The sequence below is a fragment of the Diprion similis genome, chromosome 9 (genome assembly GCF_021155765.1).
Source record: "Diprion similis isolate iyDipSimi1 chromosome 9, iyDipSimi1.1, whole genome shotgun sequence".
In the NCBI taxonomy this organism is placed as follows: domain Eukaryota; kingdom Metazoa; phylum Arthropoda; class Insecta; order Hymenoptera; family Diprionidae; genus Diprion; species Diprion similis.
This window is the reverse complement of record NC_060113.1, coordinates 54,145-67,564: the sequence shown is the minus strand read 5'-3', so window position 1 is coordinate 67,564 and position 13,420 is coordinate 54,145. Positions and strand designations below refer to the sequence as shown.

The window sequence follows — 13,420 nt, the reverse complement described above, 5'->3', positions numbered from 1 at the left end:
TGGAATAATACTCACTAATAATAATTTAACCATGTTAAATATTTACCATAAATACTCGTTTAAATACTATTTTCCATTTCTCACAAAGTACGTGATGACAATAATTGATATACATACGTCTTATTGTTAGTAAAAAATTTCCTATACATGTATATTCTCATATTTCGTTCAACTCAGTATCATCTACGTATTCTTCTTCAGATTCGCTGTCCAAAATATCTCTCCAATACGGGTCCTGAGGGATGCGTTGCATCGAATAGTGATTCTCCTGAAAACCGAGCGAGTGCCAAAAATTCTTATTACCAAAATTTCCGCTTTTGGCTGCGTAAAGAGCATTTGGTTCTGCTATGTGAAGGTAATGTAGCGTCTTTGTGTTGTTTTCCACTCTTTTCCAATCCAGTTCTACTTCGGGCGTGCTGAGGGAAAATGAAACACACTATTATTACCATTTCGGTAGCCGGTGAAACGTGTGAGGCATTATCGTAGTTACTTACCCATTGGTTGCGAAAGACACCCAAAGATTGATCATCTTCTTTTGCATGTTTTGGTCATCAGGAGTTGATGTGGCGTTGAAAAACGTGTACAGTACGTATCCCAAGTCATCCAGATGGCTGACTCCTTCGGAACAAGCGAATGAAATTTGTTAGCGACGCTCTTGATTCGGCGGCAAGATTTCACGGTTTTATGTAACTAGAAAAATGCTCTGTATTCATCTCGATGAAAACTTACCAAATTTTATTTGGTTGTTAGTAAAGGCTTCGGTTACACTGTGATTCCCTTTGTATGAGAAGTAGTAAAACAAAATGGAACTGTTGGTAACTTGTGCTTGTAATCTCGCCGCTTGTTCGGCATGGTAGAAGTACAAACGATCATTTCGCATTTTTATGACCGTGCGAAGTGTCAAAATCTGTCGCTCTTTTCGTATCCCAAATACTGTTCCCGTATATATTTTGCGACTGGTGCTTGCAGGCAGGTCGGAACGGTGTAATTGAAATCGAGAAGAAAGGGTGCCTTCTTTTCCCATTCATTATTAAGATATTCTAGATCCTTGCGTTCTGCGGTCAGCACTGAAAACACATATATAATCAAGAAATGTTACCGACGGCTAAAACGTTTCCCTTAAATCGTACGATTTCGACGAGTACGTGACTTACAAGATACTGGAAAGGTGCCATCTTCGCTAACAACGCTCGTGATCCAAGGTAGATCCTGAACTCTTTTGGATTTGAGTGCTTCGATGGGCGAATAATCAATGAAAGTGAATTCGTCTTTCGCAACCCCCTTCTCAACCACTGGGCCAAAAGGAACGTAAGGATTGTCTAACCACCCCTAAAATTCAACAGATGTTGGATTATTATTCTGCAGCGAAAAGTCCTGCCAAGAATTGTTCGAATGATCACAGATCGATAGCTGTACCCCACTTGCCTGAAATGCCTTAGTTGCTCGAACGATGTCGACCGTCTTTCGTGTTCTCAGACATTCCACCATTTCTTTGACGTCAGTGTCGTCACATTTTAATATCGTAGCCAACTTCTTGGCCTTCTCAAGAGACCCTTTGGTCTGAGCCCAGCTGTTCAAAGCGGTTCCGCTTATCGAAATTCCTCCTACGAGCGAATAAGTAATATGGTTTCGAACGATCGCGGAAGAGATTGGCAGGTAGTGATCAATTCTCGCACCGTCAACACTTTAAATCAGTCATACTCACTGTGAAACAAGCCTTTGGTGACGTTCTTAAGGTAGTGATAGTGCACGCTGACACCTCCTGCGCTTTGCCCGACGATAGTTACACTGTTTGGATCCCCCGTGAAGTACTCGATGTAATCCTGGACCCAGCGAAGAGCGACTACTTGATCCTTGAGCCCAAGGTTTCCGGGCACCGTGTCGTCCTCCGTACTCAAGAATCCTGAAGGTATGTGGAAATTTATTGACACTCTCAAATTTCATTGGAGAATCTTGTCGCCAGTCAGGACTTACCTAGTGGTCCCAGTCTATAATTAATCGTGACGAGCACGACGTCTTTGTCAAGCAGGTATTGGGGTCCGTAAATGCCTCCGCTTCCCGATTTAAACGCACCTCCAGGAATGAAGAATATCACGGGTAGCAATTTGCTTGCATTTTTTAATCTCGTACCCGGGGTGTAGATGTTGAGGAAAAGACAATCCTCTGATGGCTCGATTCCACTTGAACCCATCAGTTTTATCGAACTGAATTGCACACAAGGCGCACCGACTCGACTCGCTATCCGAGCATCTTTCCACGGCGAGACGGGTCTTGCCACCTGAGAAATTGTTGCAATTTGGATTATAGAATCATGCGTATTCTGCCAATACTGAATAATAGTTATTATTGCGCTTTTTCGGAGGCGCACGTACCTTGAACCTCAATTCTCTTATCGGTGCCTCGGCGTAAGGTACACCCTCGAAGGCTGCATACAAACGCTTCCCACTCGAGATGTCGTAACGTCCTATGATTAGTCCTAATGCCGTATTGACCAGCGGACTTGATCGCACGTTCCCTTTTGCAAGGCAGAGAAAAGATCCGAGTAGCAACGTCCTTGCAACGGCGAACTTCATCGCGTTCAGTGTGACACAGTAGACTGTTTACCACAGAATAGACCGCTTCGCGATAACACTCTGCCATATATGTGGATAGCTGAGTAATTTTTGAGTTGAGCCCGCTTTGATTTGATAATTTTCCTCGTCGCGCGTATCCGAGCAAATTTCAGTGTAAATTGACTTTTTCCTTGTTTCGTTGGAGTTACTAATGCGCAAGTCGAGTAACTTGGGGAAGTTTAGAAACTGCAGGTGTGTGGGTGTCCTCTTACGTACATATTTTTACAACGCTATTGCTTTTATGATTCATGATTCGTGCTCATTCAATCAGCCAATACATATAGCAAGCTGAATCTTTAAATTTGGATTTATCCAAATGAGATTTCCTTGAAAAGACTTTAGTCCACAACGAAAAAAAGGGCCGTCAAGAATATACCTCGTACCGTTAAAAGTAAAATTAATCATTTTGTATAACATTTGGTATATTCATCATTATTATGCTTGTTCGGCGAATCTAGTTATTACTTTTCCGTGTCACGCGTGACCGATTGCGGAAGTCCCCGCAACGGTACAATATTTGCGGAGCCAAATTATCTCTACACCACATCCTCCTAAACGTTGATGTTCTTTTACACTATATTACTGACTCCGGCGTACCGAATTAGACGCTAAGTTTTCCTGATACTTGGAAAAAAGCTGAATGAACTGAAAATTGCGTGATCTATCTATCTATATTGTGATTCATTGTACAAATTTTACATTTTTCAATCATTTCATACATGGATTCCAGTCACGGTCACTGGGATATTCTCCCGAAAAGGGATAGAGAGCCAAAAATTCTTATCCCCAAAATTCATGTTGCCGTCCATACGAATTTCTTCCGGCGACGCAATGCGAAGATAACGGAATTCTTCGTCACTTGGGTCCACCCTAGACCATTCGACACCTACCTCAGGTGTGCTGAAAAATATCTTTCACATCATTCGCTAAAATTTTAGGACAATCCGTACTTACCCTGAACTGGCGAAGGAAACCCAGAGATTCGTCATCACCTTCTGCATTGCGTGATCTCGCGGCGTTGTAGTTGAATCAAAAATCGCATCCAATACGTAAGGAAGATCATCCAGGTGACTGACTCCTTTACAAATGCAAGCTGCATAAGTTCAGGGTTTAATGGTATAAACATGTGTTTGAAAACGTACCAAAGTTCTCCTGGACACCAGTGAAGTCCTCGCTCAAACTGTGAGCTCCTCTGTACGTGAAATAATAAAACCTCGCAGGGTGTCGGGTGGCTTTTGCTTGTAGCCTCGCAGCTTCCTCGGCGTCATAGACAAACAGCCTGTCGCCCATCATGCGTACGATTTGCTCGACGGTGGAATTGTCGATTTGCTCGATTCCCAGGTAATGATGTCTTATCAGCCTCGCAACTTTGCGATGGTCGGACCGAGGGATTGTGTAGTTGAAGTCCAACAGAAACGGTGCTAAGTAATCCCAGTTATCATTCAATTCTTTCAGTAGAGGTTCGTTTGCCACGAATTCTGAAAATACGTTAACATTCTTTTCTCTTAATTGGAATCTTAGAAATTGTACTTCTAGTTAGCAAAGCGAGGTGTGACGATGTCGTTGCATACGTACGAATCAGTCATTTCTCATATTCGCACAATGATAAAATCTGGTCATTTTCATGTGCAATATAGTCACGACTGATCGGAGAAAGTCTTACCATCAGCCGTGAAGAGGCCCTCCTGGCTTACTACTGATGTAATCCAGGGTAGGTCCTGGACATTGCCAGAAGCCAATATTTTGGCCGGTGGCTCATCGATGAACACAAAGTCGCTGCAGCCTTTTTCTACAACAGGTCCGAACGGCGTAAAGGGATTCTCCAGCCACGGCTGGAATCGTGACGATCGAGTCATTCATTTCCTATTACGTGAGTATTCCATTCTTTGAATTCACTGCACGTGCTCTTACCATGAAATCGCCAATTGCTTGAGTGATCAGACGTGCGGGTCGAGTCCTCAAACAATCCACCATATCTCGGACTCCGTTGGAGGGACATCCAACGATGGTCGCGAGTTTCTTAGCCTTCTCTAAAGAACCTTCTGCCTGGGCCCAGCAGTCCAGCGCAGTTCCGCTTATGGACATTCCCCCTGAAAATATCGTTGCATGGAACAGTGGAGTGATTCTTTAAGGACACTTTTGCTACGACCACGTAATCCAAGGTGACTACCTACTCTGAAAGAGGCCAACGCTTAGCTTCGATAAGTAATGATACTGCACGCTCGAACCCCCGGCACTCTGACCAACAATCGTTATTCTGTTTGGATCACCACCGAAGAACACGATATTATCCTTGACCCATCTCATCGCGATTACTTGATCCTTCAAGCCCATGTTTCCCGAAATCATCTCGTCCTCGGTACTTAAGAAACCTGAAAAAATTTCGATAGAGTCAAAAAAATTTGTATACATACCTACACCTCTGTCAACATCTAGAATACATCGAATTTTCTCCGACATCGATACTCACCGAGTGGTCCCAGTCTGTAATTAATCGTAACCAGTATCACGTCGTAGTCGAGTAAATATTTCGGTCCGTACAGGCTTCCAGTTCCAAATTGAAACGCGCCTCCATGTATGAATAATATAATCGGTAGCGAATTGGCGGACGATGCAATTCCATCGCTGCGATTCGTGACTGGAGCATAAATGTTGAGGTAAAGGCAATCTTCCGATCCGCTTACCCTGTCGTCTGGCTCAGGGGTTGGAAGAGGGGCGAAAGCCATGCAAGAAGAACCGAATTCATTCGCACTCAGGACGCTCGTCCAAGGTGGTATGGGTTTCGGTGCCTGAAAAACCCACCATAGAATTGTGAATCACAGGTTAAGGTCAAGTGTGCAGCCACTTACTCGGAATCTCGAATCTCCGATTGGAGGTTCAGCGTAAGGTATGCCTTTGAAGGTCGCGTAAAGGCGACCTGCGCTCGAGATGTCGTATGAACCTTCAATCCCTCCAAGTGGTGTGAAGACTCTAGGAGATGATTCTTTCGGTACGACAAAGAGGATGAGATCACATCCCAGTAACAATGACGTGGCAATAATAAACCTCATGATTTGTCGGATTTAAACTACCGCGAATTACGCTTACGCAAGTCCCAATATCTATATGAGTGACTGTTTCTTCTTATTGAATGGTAATACTTTTGCTTCAACGCTGCTTAACATGTCGAAAAAGAAGCTATCGGCCAAGACCTTCTGCTTTTTCACTGAATACCAACGATCTGCATTATACATGTCCGCGTAATTTCGTGTTTTCTTATTCCACGACGTTCGATATAGACAAGAAACGAATAATAACAAAAACACATCTGTATCAACTTCGAGTACAAGGTGTTACTGTAATTATTCACACGGCAATATAGTTATTACAGAACAATTGTATAGATCGTGGAATTGGTAAAAATTGTTTTCCAATCGGCAACCTCCTCCTCTTGGGCGCAGAAGATGGGAAAACCTATGAAGAATGTGGCAGTGGAATGAGATCATCATAGTTTATTATAAAATCCTCGTAGCTGACGTATCCTTAATCAAGTTGTTCTGGGATACTTTTGAAATTGTTCCTGCAGCCTGTGGTATGGAAATATTTATGAATATCGTTATTATTTGATGCACAGCTTGACACTTATGGCTTACTTGAAAGAAATTCAAATTATTCATTCTGTCGAACAAGTCGTTCTAATATTCGACTCACAGTTGATTGAAGAATATTTTTCAAACGAACTTCAATACATTTCTACACATCGTTAGGATCTTGACGATAAGCTGCATTTGCAAATGTACATCTTGAGATAATAAATAAATAATGTATCAATATAGTAAGAAAAATTAAAAAAATAAGAGTTATTTTTCGAACGCACGTATCCGAAACATGTTCAAACATATTTCTACCAATTGTTATGATATATTTTTAGGACTCTATCAAACTTATATGTCACAAGTAGTTGATAATATATTCGTTAAATTTTGTGAACATTGAGTTCATCAAGTAAAAAGTTACGGCTGCTGGGTCGGCAGCACAGCTTTGCTAAGCATTGAGTTTCATATTTTTTGAAACTCAAATATTACCATCGACCTTGAGCAGCCTACGAGGCAACGTGTAAAAACTGAACATTTAACGCTCTAGAATCGATCAGAATTCACCTCTGCATACGTACCAGATGAATAAACAGAAGACCACATGTCTGCAAAGCAGTTTTTCTAATATTCTTTTTAAAATATATGATCACGAATTTTTATTCCATTAACATGGAATTTTTTTCACTACCATATACACATGTATTACATATAGAAATTTTATTTATTCTCTACTGTAAATTTATTGAAAGACGCTTTAATTTACTACAATGACAATTTTTCCTTATGATATGCAATTTATAATTGATTTTCTGTACTCTCTGAACCAATATTCTAATTAGTGATCATCTACTTCTTACATTACTTATTCTGGTTTGTATATGTAAAGTGTTGAAATTCTTGATTTTCTTTTTTTTACTATTTGTTAATCAATCCAGTGATATCATATCCCCTTGAAAATTGATAGATTCCCAGAATATTTTGTCCCCGAAGTTTGTACTACCTTTCATGCTTATGTCACTGGGTCCAGCTATTTGAAGATAAGAGAAGTTCGTCTTGCATGGATTCAGCCTAGACCACTCGACACCCACGTTGGGCTTACTGTAAAGATCAACTTAGTAAATGAAAGGGTTTCACATGGTGGGGCTCGCGATAAAAACTAGCGTCTATGATAGAAATACGTTCACCTGTTGCTAGCATATGATACCCAGAGATCGATCAACTTCTTTTGCATCTCTCGGTCTCGCTCGGTTGTCGTTGGATCGAACCACGACTTCAGGACGTACGCGACATCGTCAAAGTGCGCGACTCCTGAACAACGTGAGAAATTTTGTCGCCCTGAGAAATTTCACTTTCGATTTTAACGATTAAAGAAGTTACCGTAGTTCTTGTTGTTGTCAGCGTAGAGTTCGCTGACACTATGGGCCCCTCGGTAAGAAAAGTAATAAACCCAAACGGGGCTCTCGGCGGCTCGTGCCTGCAACCTGGCACTTGCTTCTGTCTTATAGCCATACAGTCGATCAGTGGCCATTTGAGTCAGATTCGGAGCAGATGATCTATCGATCCGTTTCGAACCAAGGTAGTGTTCTCTTATCAACTTGGCGACTTCGGATTTCCGTGTTTCGGGAATGGTGTCAGTGTACTGCATCAAGGTGGGTGCAATCATTGCCCAATTTCTGTCCAAGTCCGTAAGCGCCATTCCATTGTTCACGAATTCTAAATAAGGGGAAAAATCATGCAAATATGATTGATTTCAAGACTAATCATGGTTTAGCTTCGTTTAAAGGTACTCATGTCCTCAAACAATGGAGTCTCACGAGCCGTTGGGATTAGACCATCCTCATCCGTGATACTTGTGATCCATGGTTTATTTTGTACAAGCCCATTGGCCAGTGAGTCGATGGGAGGCCGATCGATGAACTTGAAGTCATTGCTTGATCCTTCCTCAACCGATGCTCCAAACGGAGTCTCGGGGCTGGCCAAATACGTCTAACAAGACAATGCCTTCGTTAAGTAATACTTGGATCTACTACTAGAAGTGCCATTTTTTGTCACTCACAACAAACTTTGTGATGGCCAGTGTGATCTGCTCCGCGGATTGCACTTTCAAACAGTTGACCAAACTTCGAGTGTTGTTAATCGGGCACCCGAAAATCCCACCAAGTTTCTGGGACTTTTGTAGAGGATTCTTGACTAAACCCCAAGGATTCAGCGGGTTTCCGCTAATCGACATTCCTCCTACGAATGAAAAGAAATCCTCGTCAATAAAATCGACGTCTGCTGGATACAACGTGACGATAGACTTTGGAATCACTCGGTTATACCCACTTTGGAATAAGTCTGATGTGATGTTCGTAAGGTAGTGATATTGCACGCTCACACCTCCGACGCTCTGACCAACGATCGTAATCTGCGACGGGTCTCCGCCAAAATACCGGACATTGTCCTTCACCCAACGCATCGCGACCATTTGATCCTTCAGCCCCATGTTTCCGGGCACGACGTCGTCCTGCGTACTCAGAAAACCTGACACAGAGGAGTCAAGAGAGTTGCGTAGCGAGGAAGAATTCCGGGGCGAATTTTGGCTTACCCAGAGGTCCCAGTCTGTAGTTGATGGTAATCAGTACTACATTCCAGTCGAGTAAATAGTCAGGTTGGTACTGCGAACCGGCACCGAACCTAAAACTACCTCCGTGAATGAAGAATATAACCGGTAGTAGTGAATTCGAGGAATTTATTATCGGGGCAAAAACGTTTAAAAACAGACAATCCTCGGAACCGAATAATTTTACGTCTGTACTTCCAGCTTTTGAGGCGTATTGCAAACATGGAGATCCATATTGTTTGGCCTCAATAACGCCCGGTTTTCGTGAGACAGGCTTGGGAACCTGTAAAACCGTACTTTGTACATACCGTGAATTTTTTATCTGCGCAAAACTGTAATCAACGTGCGTTTCCTTACCTCAAATCTCAATTTTCCGATTGGGGGTTCTGCATAGGGTATTCCTTCAAAGGCTTTGAAACGACGGCCTCCGTACGAGGTTCTAAAGTAACCCAGTATCAGCCCAATAGTCGTATTTGCACGCGGTGTCGTCGTCTCTGTTTCGTTTTGCGTATCACATAGACCACATCCGATTAAGAACGTAGCGATAATTAAAAACTTCATGACTTGGCACTATATGTGGATTAGCTAGCTTGAGAAGCACTGGAATAGTACAGCAAACTTTTCAGCTTTTAGGAATGGCATCTGACTTAAATGGTAGGAGTTGTTTCATAATTACCCCATATTTTCCTCTATCGTTTAGAAAGATACATATAGGGTACCAAATACAGCCTATAGACCTTTGTTCATCCGTGAATAATTCATATTATTCTTATGTACTCGATAGTTTATTACGATACAGTTGATACGAACTGGAAATAATTGATGTATGCATACTCTAACAGATGCTTTTGTACCAGTTAATATTAAACATAGGTATATTAAACATATTTTATCAATATAACCTACATAGCTGTGTTTGGAAATGTATCGACCGCATTTTGAAGCTCGTGACTACGACTTACTTCCAAACAGTTTCGAACGAGAGGCTGAGTAGGAAATAAAAAACAAAAACGTTTGTCTGATATATTTTTCATATATTTTCCTTAAAAACAATTACTATCAACTAATGATCAAACGCAATTATAATCTAGAGAGTCATTACATATTTTATATTATAACTTCTGAGTCGGCGATAATTTATCAGGATAGAACATCTGGGGTTATGAATAGTATACTTGCGAAGACAGAGTGCTTAATTATTTCTAATACGCATTCAGCTAACGTACGGCAGGATGTTCTCTTGAAAATCAATAGTCTTCCAGAACTCCTTATTTCCAAAGTTTGTGCTACCGTTCATGTAAATTTGCTCTGGTCCAGCGATTTCAAGATAGCGAAACTCCGTCTGGCATGGATTCAGGCTGGACCACTCGACACCCATATTCGCCGTACTGAGAGTATAGAAGTATTTTAATATCGCACTGGGACTTCCGGTAGAGATTTAATTGTTACCACATAAAGAGGATTCACTTACCCATTGGTGACATATGATGCCCAAAAATTGATCATTTTCTTCTGCATTTTCAAGTCTTGTTGGGTCTTTAGTGTAAAGGATGTCGGAAACAAATAAACAAGATCGTTGTAATGGGATACGCCTAGAAAAATTTAGTTAGTTTTAGAAAGTAATTCTGTATTCTCAAATCTACATAATTCGCGAATGCAAAACGTGATTTCAAATTACCGTAGTTGATGGTGGACGATTTGTACGTGAAAAAATAACAATAAACGGGGCTTCGAATGGCTCGTGCATGCATCCTCGCAGCCTTCTCGTTACCTATTCGATACAGCCAATCGGTCATCATCTCTGTGACCTTTTCTACGCTTATCAAGTTGATTGGTCTTCTCTGCAAATAATATTCTCTCACTCGTCGGGTACGAGGGGATTCGTTCATCTCTTGCACAGTGTCATCGTAGTGCAGCAAAGAAGGTGCGATTTTCTCAAAGTTCGTATCCAATAGGTACAGTTGTATAGGATTATTGATAAGTCCTGAATGGATTTACGTTCACAAAGATGATTATTATTTTTTCCTTACAACAATGGCTCGTTTTATCCGAATGGTCACTTAATAACTCACGGTCATTGATCGTATCTCACCGGATGATGTGATTTGGCCTTCCTCTTCAACACTAAAAAGATACCACGGTAAGTTTTGCACATAGCCAGCAGCAAGTGATTCCATCGGTGGTCGATCGATCATTTTAAAATCACCGGGCCCCTTCTCTTGAACTGGTCCAAAAGCGGTTGAAGAAACGCCTGGGAGTAGCTAGGAACGTAATGGACTTGGGTGAACAAATCGTATAACGTACGAAAGCATTTTGTAACGTAAACAGCCATTCTGCACCACTTACTTCGAAATCTTTTAAAGTAAGCGCAATTTTATCCGCAGGCTGAGCTTTCAAACAATCGACCATGGATCGGATGTTGCTAGTTGGACATCCAACAAGAGATGCAACTTTCTTTGTTTTTAGAAGTGGTTTTTGAACAAGAGCCTGAGGCTGCAGTACAGTACCGCTAATTGACATTCCCCCTGAAAATACTGGCATATAGTATCCAAAACGATGATGTGGTTGGAGGATGAGTTTAGTGTAGGTACGTTAAGGATGCAACGGCCATTGGCAATGCTTGTACACCTACTCGAAAACAAGCCCGCAGTCTTGTTCGTAAAGTAGAAAAATTGCACGGAGATACCTCCAGCACCATGTCCTATAATCGTAATCCTTGAAGGGTCTCCACCGAAAGAGGCTATGTTATCCTTAACCCAACGCAGTGCGATCACTTGATCCTTTAATCCCATGTTTCCGGGAACAATGTGGTCTTCCGTGCTTAGGAATCCTAAAGAAATGGGCCCAGGTATTAAGTATTGCGGGTATTGTCCCAACCAAAAGTGAGTGAAATTTTTTTTCTTTTATGTAAAAAGAATGCACTGATTATTCTGAATACCTGAATGAATTTTTTTTTGGAATTCTCGACGTTTTCGAATAATTCCGTTTTCCAAAATTTTCTATCGCTTTATTTATTAAATTATTCGTTCCATTTATGAAAACCATTTATGAAAACTTATCCGAAAAGTCAGGACTTTTGATCTGTTTTTTCCAAATTTAAAAAATTTTCGAAAACTGGTTTTTCAAAATCACGTAAAAATTCCAAAAAAATTCATAGGCATTCAAAAAAATAAATGAATTCATTTTACATGAAGTGAGAAATATTTCATCATAGATTTGTTGAATAAATTTTTGTTCAACCAACTTATTAACAACTTTTTGGCATTATTATTATTTCATACGAATTATCTTAACTCAGTTATGATTGATTTTTTTCAGATTTTCATCGCACCGCGAAGTTTCCAATATTCTCACCGAGCCTCACTGTTAGCTAAGAATATACGTTCCATGACATCTTAAACACAAATTTCGACGTACCCAGTGCTCCCAATCTGTAGTTAATCGTCACCAAAATTAAATCCCGATCGAGTAAGTGGTTGGGTTTATAATCCGAACCCGCTCCCGCTATAAAGTTACTTCCGTGGAAGAAAACCAGCACCGGTAGTGGATTTTGAGTAGATGTAGACGGTTTGTAAACGTTCAGAAAGAGACAGTTCTCGGAACCACTCAATTTTTGAACAGTAATTTTGCTTTCCGTGTTGTACTGAAGGCACCTTGATCCGGGTGCTTTCGCCATCAGAACATCGGGCCATGGAGATGAAATCGGCTTCGGAATCTGCAAAACCAGAGGTCACAGCGTAGTGTCATAACTTTCACAGACCTACGAAAAAAGTCTGATATTCATTAAACCATTACCTCGAATCTCAAATCTCCAATTGGTGGTAGCGCATATGCGATCCCTTCGTAAGCTTCAATTAGTCGACCGTCGCTTGATATTTGGAAGGAACCTTCGATCGTGCCCAAAGGCGTATTTGTTCTTGGGTCTGATCGACGTGTATTTTGACCCGGGTCACAGCTGCAGAATCGGAAAAATAACACGACTAGAATCAATGAGTTCATCGTCAAATCCCGAATCGTAGCGTACCCACGCAATGTTGCAACGTTCCGCAAAAAACAGTTGTGCAATGGACACGGAGTCGGGTTTACATTACTGAAAATGGTGTCTTGCATTTATATACTCAAGCGAGACACGTGAATACATCTGAAAGTGTACAAGTAGGTCAAAATTATTTGCGATAATATAATAATTCAGGCGTTTCAAATTGTTTCAGGTGGAATTCGAAAGACGGGGTCATCAAGTACTCTTAATTCCTGGGGCAAGTAAATAATGTTACCCGTATCTCTTGACGATGACATTCACCGATCATCCTGTGGCACAATTCAGCACTTGGATGCTGTGGTTCTTTTTTAAGAAAATGTTCAAACGTCGGTATCTTGGATGAATTCTTCAGAGTTTGATTGGGAAAAATGGTCCTTCATATCGATTCTGGAACACAGCCAAAGTTTAGACGATTTTGAATATTGCTGGTATTTATTCTCTGATGGACTGTACCGATATTTTTTTTCAAGAGGTGGAAAATGAATGACAAATTCATGGCTGCGGAAGGTCAGTCTCACAATCGGTACAGTGTCAGTGCTCCAAATATTCTTGAACTGTGGTACAAGTGCGGGTATTAGTGTGTAGTAGTTGA

General features: G+C 41.2%; 3 protein-coding genes and 1 pseudogene across 3 annotated transcripts; all 4 read right to left on the bottom strand.

The window, feature by feature from the left end:
- Positions 1 to 157: 157 nt before the first annotated feature.
- On the bottom strand, positions 158 to 2,573 carry LOC124410417 (annotated as a pseudogene).
- A 709-nt stretch (positions 2,574 to 3,282) lies between these two features.
- LOC124410415 (venom carboxylesterase-6-like) lies at positions 3,283 to 5,798 on the bottom strand. The gene is made up of 8 exons (XM_046888767.1): positions 5,462 to 5,798; positions 5,083 to 5,401; positions 4,787 to 4,984; positions 4,524 to 4,702; positions 4,276 to 4,444; positions 3,755 to 4,090; positions 3,567 to 3,690; positions 3,283 to 3,512 (listed from the first exon to the last, which is right to left on the bottom strand). Exons 1-8 carry the CDS (start codon positions 5,660 to 5,662, stop codon positions 3,326 to 3,328), a joined length of 1,713 nt encoding a protein of 570 aa, XP_046744723.1. The 5' UTR covers positions 5,663 to 5,798; the 3' UTR covers positions 3,283 to 3,325.
- Positions 5,799 to 7,113: 1,315 nt separating this feature from the next.
- Positions 7,114 to 9,726, bottom strand: LOC124410523 (venom carboxylesterase-6-like). The gene is made up of 10 exons (XM_046888973.1): positions 9,696 to 9,726; positions 9,567 to 9,634; positions 9,466 to 9,478; positions 9,147 to 9,283; positions 8,775 to 9,072; positions 8,244 to 8,710; positions 8,002 to 8,173; positions 7,565 to 7,900; positions 7,372 to 7,495; positions 7,114 to 7,285 (listed from the first exon to the last, which is right to left on the bottom strand). Exons 1-10 carry the CDS (start codon positions 9,724 to 9,726, stop codon positions 7,114 to 7,116), a joined length of 1,818 nt encoding a protein of 605 aa, XP_046744929.1.
- A 276-nt stretch (positions 9,727 to 10,002) lies between these two features.
- LOC124410419 (venom carboxylesterase-6-like) lies at positions 10,003 to 12,788 on the bottom strand. Its single transcript, XM_046888770.1, has 8 exons — positions 12,585 to 12,788; positions 12,207 to 12,504; positions 11,422 to 11,619; positions 11,136 to 11,314; positions 10,882 to 11,050; positions 10,468 to 10,773; positions 10,261 to 10,381; positions 10,003 to 10,177 (listed from the first exon to the last, which is right to left on the bottom strand). The coding sequence occupies exons 1-8, from the start codon at positions 12,786 to 12,788 to the stop codon at positions 10,003 to 10,005; spliced, it is 1,650 nt and encodes a 549-aa protein (XP_046744726.1).
- Between the last annotated feature and the right edge of the window lie 632 nt (positions 12,789 to 13,420).